Source organism: Artibeus jamaicensis, unplaced genomic scaffold (genome assembly GCF_021234435.1).
Source record: "Artibeus jamaicensis isolate MK-2021 breed Jamaican fruit bat unplaced genomic scaffold, CSHL_Jam_final contig_797, whole genome shotgun sequence".
Lineage (NCBI taxonomy): Eukaryota > Metazoa > Chordata > Mammalia > Chiroptera > Phyllostomidae > Artibeus > Artibeus jamaicensis.
In genome coordinates, this window is record NW_026521977.1 from 17,270,972 (window position 1) to 17,283,146 (window position 12,175).

Consider the following 12,175-nt stretch of genomic DNA (forward strand, 5'->3'; position numbering starts at 1 on the left):
TAATATGAAAATGATAAATGATCCAACATTAGTCAGTGTTTTCAGCCTCATCTTTACTATAATACCTTCCAGCAGTGTTACAGTAAAAAAATGATGAATAATAGTATTTATCATTCCAAAACTGAGACCAAAACAGGCCAGCTGACTTGCTCTTGCAGTTAATGTGGCAAAAATTAAAATCCAAGAATCAAAGGCCTTACATAGAAAGGCTTCATTTCTGGAAAGCACTGATCCTCTCCAAGCCTATTCCCAGGGTCATACGATTCAGGAAGATATAATTTTATGCAGTCTTTAAAGTATACTAAGTGTCACACAATGTATTTTGCTGGTCAGTAATATGGCTCTCTTTAATTTTATGTACTACAATACAGCTTGTGCCATATAGCAAGCCACCAAAAAGAATTAAGAAAGGAATTTTAGGCTTTGATTTGAGAGCATTTTTATACATGACTGGTTTTATTGTCACAATCCATAACCTTTCAGTGATAGGGGATTTCATGTGACATCAAAAATCAACCAACCATACAGCTGATGATGTCATTTGTAGTCTCAAGGACTGTTGGTTAGAACCTTAAAAGTTTCATTTCCTATGAATTCTCAATTGCTCCAGAAAAAAATATCCATGATTTTGCTGTTTTCATTGGCCTCATGATTATTTGTTAATGTATGTCAAAATGAATATGACCAATTATCACCTGTTTTTTTAAAAAATAACTTAAAACCATCAAATAAGAGGTTCTAGCAAAAATTAACCTATCTTAAACATATTGGAAACTATATGAAGAACCCGGGCATTGACATTTTTATTACATTCCATTCAATTTTATTAAAACTTTGTGACTTTACATATTTATAAGGTCTCTTTTATCTTCAAAGTGCTATATTTTGTTCTCAGTTATTACATGATAACTTGTTACCCTTAAAAAAAAAAGCCCTATACATGAACTAACTCACATACCAAAGTAGGTAATTCAATGCTCCCGGATTACTTTACATAATATAATTTTTTTTTTCAAATCACAGATGTCGGTAAAAGGGAGAAAATGTTCTTTAAAATTCTTCATCATGAATCTTTTTTTCCTGCAAATCCTTTTTTCCCCTCTCTCTACACAGACAATGTGAAAAGGGGTAAAAGAAGACAAAACTTGACCTTTTGTGATCCCAGCATTAATGGGTCTGTTCATAATTCAATCTACGTGTGTGTGGGAGCATCCATGTGGAAACATAGAGGCTTGAGAGACATAAAGCCTTTCCCTTTAAACATTATCTGACCCTATCAGTCCCATTCACAAAAGAGGGCTTACGTATGCATATGTTGAAAAAATGCACCATCTCATTGTGCAGCAGAAAGCCTACACATTCTACTCTTCATTCTTCGTGGCAATGCTGCACGGAAGTGACACTTGTACAGAATTTTAGAGAGTGACAAATGAGCAGAAGGTAACAAAAAAAGTTGAGCATTCTGAGGAGGAAACAAACTAAACTTCTGAAAGAATGCAAATGAACACCTGTCTATAAACATATGTGTAGGTTTTTGCATAACATGGAGGGGACTTTGGTCATGTTTTATGATATATTCACTCATGCAACCCTTGAGTTTTATTAAATTTTCAAAATGATTTGGAGTTAACACAAAATAGTTTGTCATCATTTTAAAATATACACATTTAAAGTTGAACATTCGGAACCACACATCCCAAATACTGTACTTGGGCTGTAATGAATGGCCCTCGGAGAAGAAGCTCCTGGGTTCTCTAGTGGTGAGTGCAGCTGTTTGTCTGAATTCTGTGTGGCCTCGAGTCTGTCTATGATGGTAGGGAGGACCCTAGAACACCATGCACTGAACTGTCACTTGAGGTCAGCACAGAGGGCAGCAGGCTCTATGTTAGGAAGGCCATCTTGGCCTGTAATACACAGGACAGGCCCAAAGCCAGGTACGTGTGCAGGCTGAAGACTGAGAAACTTCGTCATTCACAACATAATGAAGAATGGAGAAGGGACATGGAGATGAAAATGAGTTACTTTACACCTCAAATCTCTTCTTTGTTTTAGGCCCAAGAGTACAGTGTTTTTCAGGTTAAGAAGTGAACATAACCCAGTCTTGAATGAATGCAGACTAGAAAAGACATGGAAACCTGTGAGAAAAATTCAGTATCTCTTGATTTGGAAGCTGCAGTGTAACTACAGGGAAACCAGTTCTTGTTCCTACCACTTCAATTACTCCCAACTTTTTAATAGTTTCCTAGACCACTTCTGAGATGGAAAATATTATGGAAGGAGATCTATCTTGTTTGAAGCTATATGTTCCTGAGCCGCTGCCTTTATTTTAGGGTTATTCAAAGGTCTAACATCCCCATCCACTCGTGGGTAAAGCGGCAATTAAAAATAGAGCTTTTTAAAAATGTCTTCATAAATCACCTGGCAGTGGGACTACATTGATGGCAATGAGGATGATGTCAACTATACCTTTTGAGGAAGCAATAAGAGTGTGTCTCACTGACTTCTAACTACAGGAGCGTAATTGACCAAGGGCCCCAGCTAATGAAATCCATCACCAAGTTGGTACCAATTAGAAAAGACCGAGTTCGTCCTTAGGAGTACCAGGACACCTCTGATGGATACACCACCAGCTTTGCTGAACCTTCCTTAGGCTGTAAAACAGTCTAGGATGCTCCCACCCTGGCTTCCTAGCCTCTCGCCTTCACTCGAGTTCAAATGTGCCTCTCAGTCGCTCAGCCTCACCCTCAGCTCTCCTCATTTTCACTCATAGGCGCTTCTTATAATGAAGTTCATACACGTTTATTTCCACCTTGATATTTACTTTTCAGCCAACCTGGAATAACATACTTTTAAACCAACAATGATAAATCACAGGCAGATTTCCAGTAGACCATTTCCAAAAAGTCTGATGTAGTTTAACACATGACATCCCTTCAGTGGTCTGACAGTGAATACATTATTATTATTCCCAGTTTCCATGGGGAAAAGTTACATGAAATCAACTTGGATTTTAAAATAAAATGATAGGCAGCAGACATCTCAATCTAAATTTCAGGTTTTATAATGTTTAATTTAGGTTTTGAAATATCTAAATTTAGTCTTTTTATTTTAGAGAAGTAAATTATTTCTCTTCACTCTTGCAAGTTCACATCTCTGTTTATGAATTAGGGCCAAAACTTGATGCTGCTGACTTTTTCTAAACAAAATACTAGAAATTACAAATCAATATTGATATAATCACTTCCAAATTATTTTCACAGTGTTTGGGATACATTTAGAGGTTCTTCCACACACATGCACACACACAGGAAAAATACATGTCCCCTTCACTGTGCATTTGATTTTCTAAGCAAATGAAAGGCATTTGGAGCCACAGCTGACAAAGCAAATGTATAACCAGATAAAGCACTGTGCAGGAAGAATGCTGGAGTATACGGGTGCTAAAGAGACATTAAGGTCATAACAAAGAAGAAATAGCAAATAGGCATAATACTGTTAGATTTTTCATAAAAGACAATTTTCATTCCCAGTGTGGCTAATGAGGTAGCATTCAAGATGATATATTTCATATAGATCATTTAGCTTCAGTTCCATTGAAAGTGTAACTTTGCACAAAATATCAAAGATCAAAATAATTACAATATTTAAAAGGCAAAAAACAATTTGCTCATTCTTTCATTTTCTATTTCATCTCTAATAAAAATTCATGTTATATATAATTTTAATTATGATAATTAGAGTTACTTATTTGCATTTTCTAAACTTCACCATATCAAGATACATGATAAATTCATTTTAAACTTACTGTAAAAATCTAATGAAACTCTCCATGATAAAACACTTTTCAAGTGAATAGAAAATGATGCTTAAAATTTATAACTAACAACCTACTCTTTTAACTTGTTAGTATTTAAGTGGAGTCAGAACTAAAACCAAATCGATACAATTGTTATTTGTTACATCTTAGTAATTACTCAAGTTGAATTTTTATTAAATATTTCCTACTGAGATTACCAATCAATGTTTACAACACAGTGTTTAATACTGGACACACGTAACTTCCAAATATTAACATCGTCTCTGATGCAAGATTTGAATTCACTCAGGAAAATCTGATGCATTGTACCCATTCATCAACTGTAAAATACAGTTATCAAAGGAGATATAGTCAAAATAAGAAAATATTAAAACCCTAAAGCTTGGGTAGATTTATTTGCTAAAATTGTCAAAAAAATTACATGAAAGTTTAGTTCACACTTATTCTTTAAGTTGCTTATAGATTTTATTTACTCACAGTGGTACGTGTAAATTAGCAAATCTATGATCTTTTTTCAGAAAGATTAAATGCTTTTGTATTCCAGGAAACTACATAAAAATCATTTTCTCCTTTGGCCTAGCACCAATTTTGTATTAAAATTTCATTTATGGACTATGCTGTCAGCTTCACAGCGTGGGCTTTGGAGAGAAGGCTTGCTTTAATAGTTCTTCATTTCAATATTGCCTACAGAATCTATGATTAGCTCACTTAGACTTGACATCTGTAAACCACAGTTTTTCCTTGATAAGAGATAACTTTGTGAGCATTTTAAAAATTCATAACCATCATTCTATTCCTAGAAAGTCAGAGAATAAAAGCAAGATTTAGTATGTATATAAAGTTCAACAAAATTTTAATGGTTTTTCTGTTAGCATATTTTATAATTTTCAGAGCCAAGTCACATGTAATAGTTTCCTAAATTAAAAAATACATGAGCCAAAAGGGGTGTGGTTTGAGGGTGAGAGGCAGGGATGGGGGGCCAGGGTGTGTGTTGGGGTAAAAATGGAGACAAATGTACTTGAACAATTTAAAAAAGGAGAAAAAGAAATTTATGAGAAAGTATTCATAAGCATTTTTCAAAAAAATCATAAGATTTATTCTGTAGCACCTATAATTATTTTTCAAGCTTTCCTATATCAACAAAATGATTTCCAGTTTTGACCAATTTTTTCCATGATGTCAATATCAGGTAACTATAATTGGTTCACTAACAGACCCAAGCAAAATTTGTCTTAATTTTATAATTAGTGTTCATGTAGTTTTATAACACTGTTTTAAAAGTAAGTTCCTCTGGGAAGCATTATGCTGAGTGAAATAAGCCAGGCAGTGAGAGACAAATACCATATGATCTCACCTTTAACAGGAACCTAAACAACAAAACAAACAAGCAAGCAAAATATAACCAAGACACTGAAATAGAGAACAGGCTGACAGTGACCAGAGGGGAGGGAATTTCAGGGGGAAAGGGGAGGGGTTTACAGGAACTAGTATAAAGGACACATGGACAACAACTAAGGGAGGTGGAAATGGGAGGGAAGTGGGGAGCACTGGGGGGGTGGGCTGGGATGGGAGTAAAAAACTGAAAACTCTACCTGAACAATAAAATAAATAAATTTTTAAAAAAGTAAGCTCCTTACTTCTTCCCGTGCCTTAAGGTGTTCCTCTGTTGTCATTGAAAGAATAACTTTTTCCGTAACTTTCTCTTTCTGTTCATCCATGGCCAGATTCAACTAGAAAATAAACAAACAAACAAACAAACAAATAAATAAATGGTGCCTGTTTACAGCTAATAGTCACATTTATTTAAGCAACTACTTTAGCATAATCATGGAAGGTAATTTCAAATTAATTGGACACGTATGTAAGAATGCACTCCACTGACATTACATAAATTGAAAGTTCATTTTTATATTTAAAGTATTTAACACTGAACTTTTTACTTCTACTTTTGTTGCTTTTAAACTCACTAAAATACAACTCTGGAGGAAGTTTTCATTGCAGGCATTTGACAATGACGAGTACTATTTAAAGGCACTTTATCAAAATGAGCATACCAGCTTTTCATATTAAGGTGATATTTTCTATTACAGTCTTTTATTGTCAGTAGGGAATATAGTGGCTGCTGATATGTCAGGATAAGAATTCAACAACATAAACCAAAAGCAAATGTCAATTCAAAAACTCTAGAATGGTACAAGATGGATTAAGATATTTCACAACAAAGGGAATGTATCTTAAATACATGAAAGTTACTTCTCATCTGCTCCATGTACAAAGCCAGGTAAGGGTATTCTGCTACAGCCACTAACCCTTGTTATAAAAAGGTGAATGTAGTCCATTCTATATTTTTTTATAAATGGCCCCCATGGAAACAAAATACTGTTTTCAACCAAAGAAAAAAGATAAACTCGCACAATAATATTCACTCAACAGATCGGTGTTAACAGAAAGAAAGAAAATAGCCTGGTACAGAATTATTCGAACTGGAACCTTGAACAGTTCCTAAGTAATGGACTTGCCATGTTGTGTCTCCTTATAGAGAATTAAAAATGAGTCATGACCACATTTTTGGCTTTGTTTGATTTGTTTTGTTAATGTTGTTGTTTTAAGTAGGTTTTCTCAGTTGTGTGCCTGACAAATCATGTTTGAGTTAACATGAATCTTCAATCCATACCCTACCTGAAAACCCACTCTTACACCTGGGATAAAATGGAGGTGGGGCCAACAATTTGGCCTCCTCAACCTAACTGTGCATATACGTACACTATACAATATCACACTCGTAAACTCTTCATCCATCGAGAGGTGATACAGCTCAGCACATCAGAGATTTTGTTTTGGTAGATGAGCAGGGCCCGGGAATCTTTAGGTGAGTGACAGCTAACCTAGTTAAGTAGTTTACAAACATTTCTATAAAGGGCCAGATAGTAAATATTTTGGGGTTAGGGTGGGGGTATAGTCTCTGTTGCAATTACTCAACAAAACCTTATAGCATGAAACAGACAACACATAAGTGAGTGCAGTTATGCCACAGTGAGACAAAAACAAACGAGTGACAGGCTGAATATGGACAGCAGGCAATACCGATAACCACTGGGAACAAGATTTTAAGAAATCATGGAATGCACAGCATGATGACTATAGTTCACAATGCTATCTGGTGTATTCTCAAGTTTCAAGAGAGTAAATTCTAAGGGTTCTCATCACAAGGTTAAAAAAAAACTGGGGTTTTGCCCCACCTGGGTAGTTCATTGGTTAGAATATCGTCCTGATACATCAAGGATGTGAGTTCAATCTGCAGTCAGCGCCCATATAGGAAGCAACCAATGATGCATAAGTAAGTGAAACAATAAAAATCGATGTCTTTCTTTTTTTTCTCTCTCTCAAGTCAATAAATAAAAATTTTAAAATAACACTGGGTTTTTTATCTATATGAGATGATGGATATTAACTCAACTTACTGTGGTTACCATTTGACAATACATGAAGGTCATTATGCTATACACCTTGAACTTACACAGTGCCATCTGTCAAGGATATCTCAATAAAACAGGGGAAAATATTATTCGGGACTATTCTTGGAATCAATGCCCCAAGGAATATTTTTCCTGTGCTGAAGTAATACAAACAGCATAATATCATAAAAAGCCAATATAAAACTCAACTTCCATTCATAGAAGCCTGTCTATAACCCGTGACACAATATACGGTTGTGTGAAGTCTCCACGGTTACGTGGTTATTTCTTCATTGGGGGCTTCTCATCTTAGAAGGAGATCAGTCTGCTGCAGTGTGACTGGGGAGATATTCACCAAGCTCATCTATTCTTCACAAAATTAATTGCCAAATGTGAAAACATCCAGAGCAGATACTCTTGAAGTGAATGAAGCAAAACAAAACAAAAACATAACCAGAAAACTCTTCGATGCAATAGTAGTAAGTAGATCCTAATAAGGCCCCTCAGGAACACAACATTTAGAGCTGCTTCCAAGGAACATTTTAAAAGGTGAGAAACCTTCAAAAGAGCTACAGTTGGAAAAATCCAACACTCAACATTCAAAGAAATCTACTACTCTACATAGGCTTGAGAAGAACACATAAGAACATTACTGAAAAACACCATTTGCATAGTATCAAATAGAAAATACAACAAGGTATTAGAAATTAAATGGTCAACAAAATGTAAAGATACACACATGGGGCCTTTTCTAGGCCCAGAGCAGACATTCCAAACAAGAACAGATATTTAATAAAATCAGGGGAAATCACCGAAAGTAAAAAAGTCCAATTCAGAGAGTGCATTTCCACCCTGAGGTATTAATAATACGCAGCGCTGACAGCACCTCTCCCTCCAGTCCCAGGGCATGACAACAGTGGCGGGAGTCTTCCCTCCTGTCACTTTGAAGGAAAGCACTCTGTTTCTTCATTTAAACAAAACTCACTGCTTTGATTTGTTATACAATATATTAAGTACTTTGTTTTAAAAAAGTATTTCATTTATTTATTTTTAGAGAGAGGGGAAGGGAAAGAGAAAGAGAAGGAGAGAAACATCAGTGTGTGGTTGCCTCTCATGTGTCCCCTACTGGGGACCTGGACAGCAACCCAGGCATGTGCCCTGACTGGGAATTGAACCAGTGACCCTTTGTTTCACAGGCCCATGCTCAATCCACTGAGCCACACCAGCCAGGGCTACACGAAATACTTTTTGTCAATGGGTTTGAAATTTCTCAGGTTCATTTTTTTTGTGTATAAAGGAGGAGTATGTGTTACATCCTTCTGAGTTGGCTCTGGCTTCTGGTGACCCTATGAATGAGTGATGTTCTCAGTGTTCTACCCCAGAATAGAAACTTTCACTTCAAATTAGAAAACAAACAAAAAGTATGAAGGTTGAGGGCATTACCCTAAGTAAAATAAGTCAGACAGAGAAAGACAAACACTGTTTAAAGGCCAATTACATAAACATTTCAAAATATAGTAAGATATAATGAAATTTCTTTTACAGGAGAAAACACCTACCTCTAAAGTAAACTCTGGAGTCCAATCAGTAGTATCTTTAAAAAAGGTACGGTAATCAAATAACCTGGTGTGTTCTATCTAATTCATACTGACATTCCGTTTAAGTACTAGCCAAAAAGGGAAGAGCCTATTGGTCCAACCAAACTCTCAGTGTTCTGAACTGCAGTTACACATGTAGTTTTCCCTGTGTTCAGAACAGCTAATGATTTAAAGGTGACGTATATCATATGTGTTGTGTATGAAGTCCTCAGTAAATCAGCATAACACAACAAGAAAATTAAATCTATCAATAATCTGTTTTTGAGCAGTAAATACTGATTTATTAATAAATTCTTCCATATTTCACAGATCGATATAGGCAACACAGTTTAGCATAAACAACAGGACAATCAGCTTCATATATATTGACAAGTTTCTCAATGGTCTGTTAATTTACAAAAGACTGGGACAAATTACTTATTTATATATACAAAACATGGTTATAAAGGCCAGCTGCAGGTATTTTTTTTGGAAAGTGCATTTTAATAAGGTCCTATTCAGCGAGGGAACAAATGGGGAAGAAGTAGTTTGCACTACAGAGTTTAGCGCAAGAGCTTTCTCTTTTTCTGAGCACGAAATCAATCATTTGTCCAGACTGTGGGAGTCAGAGTTAGTTACTGAAAAGAGCTCCGTATATAAACAAGTCAATAACTCATTGTGTGTTATTGTCGAGCTGAAGAAGTCGGCTTTCAAAAAGCCGCCCCTACTTCTCTCAGAATGAATGTCACTGTATTCTGGGACTGGGAGAGAGTCCTTTGTTTCCAGCCATTGCCGGCTGCCATTTGTGTATGGGAACAGGGGGTGGCTGCTAGGAATGTGGGGGAAGCTACCGTTTGGTATCAGAGATGTCCAAAAAAACCCTCTGAATTTTGTCAAACTACATAATTTATGTCTGGAAATGCATTCATGGAATCAATACAGAATGGCCACACACAAAAAATATGTTTGGTAAAAGAATTAAATAATAACAAGTTCTGTATCATGTGTGGTTGGATTAGGAAGGTATTTCTGGTTTCCTACATGTCAACAAAGATGAAACCAAAATGCAGGCACTGGTTAGAAAAATTGAGATGTATAAAATTGAACTAATGAACAGGCTAACATGTCAAATAAATGCCATCTGTCCCTCCTCTCTGCTCACTATTAAGTGTGATTCTTGGGACTCTTACATGGGGTTTCCAAAGTGGTGTGTGTGTGAGTGTGTGTTTGTGTGAATTTGTTTAAAGAATGATTTTATATGTTTAACGTTCATGATAAAATTTAGAAATTTGAACTTAATTGATTTATTCATTTAAATATCCTCTAGAGTTTAACTGAACCTAAAATGCATAAGATATAAGTATTATCATAGTCTTATTTAGTTCATCTTAAAATTTAATTGAAACCTGCTATTTATCTAGAATCAAAGTAGAGACTATGGAGAAACACCAAACAAAGATTCAAGGTTTAAACTGGGTGAGCCAAACAGAAAAATGTATGTGGATATGTTTCATAAATGGTCCTCATGGCGGAGTGTTCTCTGCCATCTTGAAACAATAGCTTAGTTCCTAATTCGAGAAAGCTGGAGTTGGAGGAAAGAAGAAAGTTGGGAACTTAGAACTAAATCCCACTGATCCCACTTCTTTTCATGGTTTAGAAAACCCCAGCACTAAATAATATGACATCCTTCCATAGGCAACAACTGTACTAGACATTTGTCTAGGTACAAACAGTTTAATAGCAAAGTGTGATATGGTTGAGGAGACAAAAACAATAAAAAAAATGACAATATATGGCATGAGGTAGGTCCCAATTAATTATTCAATGGAGGTAAAAAAACCCAATACAATCTGTAAGTATGAAAGACACAATGTTATTTGGGTACAGAGTGGTTGGAGATGAGAAGGCATAAATGGTAAGTGGTATCAAGCTAGGAAAAGGGAAAGTGATAATATGGAGCAATATTATTCATAGGGATTAATTACCATTACTATTTAGTAATTAATTACATGGTGAAACTCACTCTAAATACAATCAGTAAAGAGGCTTGACCTGGCTCTGGGAAGGGGAAGAGAGAGGGCAAGCTGAGCCTTGAAGGATGAGCAGAAAGAAATGGCAAAGCTGGTCCAAGTGAGTCGGTGGGAGGCAATGGACGGACTGGAGGGAATGTTTCGTGCTGGGGCGCCAGGACTAGATGGTTAGTGTGACCCCCTCCCCCACCACACACACCAAAACCTGTTTGGGAATTTAAATGTAAGTTGAAAGAAATATGCAAATGAGGGCATAATCGAGGATTCCGTTCTTAGCTTTGCCTTGGCTCAGCCCCAACCTCTCAAGCTACCTATGCTTAACTCAGCTGAGTCTTAGAGATCCCTTAACAAATTCAGACCTAGCTCCCACTTCTAAGCAGATTGTCTCACTTAAGTGCCTTCTATAAAAGCATCCAAGATGATCCCTTCTAGACTTGGGGAAAGAACAGAATTGTCAGTTCAAAATTGGCTGTGAATTCTGCCTCTGCCACAAACTAGCTCTGAGATGGCAGCAATAGACATGTTCATACCACCGGGGCCTCCAAAGCCAAAGACTCCTCCCCCATCCTCACTAATTCCTCAGGAAATGCCACCTCCACCACAGCCTGTAGTTTCACGAGGACTGTTTGGTTTAAGGGAGAACTTATTTTTAAAATAGTCATAATATTTGAAAACCAGCAAATAAAAGCATCACAATGGTAACATTTTTAAATAGTTATAGTTTCTCTAAATGGATGTAAAAAAGAAACTCTCCCTAATACTTTACCTTTGATTTGTTGAATACTTAAAGAAACTTAAACTGCTTTTAAAAATCTTTTTCTTTCTTTAAAAAAAAAAACATGAAAATTTACCCTTTCAACATTCTGTGGGGAAAAGGGCACTGAGTTACTCCTGACCCAGCAGGCAGAGTACAAACCTTCTACTGAAACTCTCTGTCATGCCCTAACCTGGCCCAGGCCTGCCCCTCCAACTCACTGACTCTCTGCTCCACTTCTTCTACCGCCACATGCAGCTTTGGAGGGACAGAGCCACGCTGGCCAAGGACTGGAACCCCGGCCCCCAGACCAGTCAGCCTCTCTCTTCAGAGACACAGAGCCATGAACAGTTGGAGAGGATCTGTCCCATCAACAGCACCCAGAAAAAACTGCGCCCTAGATCCAGATGTCTGGAGCTGTGACAACTGTTTCTATAGCCCCTTTCTGTGGTCTTCCCTTAAAGTCCATATACTACCACCCACCGTTCCACTGAACTATATGTTTGCCTCCGTTAGCCTGAGACAGACCCCACGGATTGCAA

General features: G+C 36.7%; 1 protein-coding gene across 1 annotated transcript in view; it reads right to left on the bottom strand.

Moving 5' to 3' along the window:
• The window catches only part of DCDC1 (doublecortin domain containing 1), a 383,276-nt gene that overhangs the window by 209,156 nt on the left and 161,945 nt on the right, over positions 1-12,175 (bottom strand). Inside the window, exon 8 of the mRNA XM_053673152.1 lies at positions 5,455-5,547. Coding sequence (XP_053529127.1) covers positions 5,455-5,547 — 93 coding nt within the window. The remainder of the gene's footprint in view (positions 1-5,454; positions 5,548-12,175) is intronic.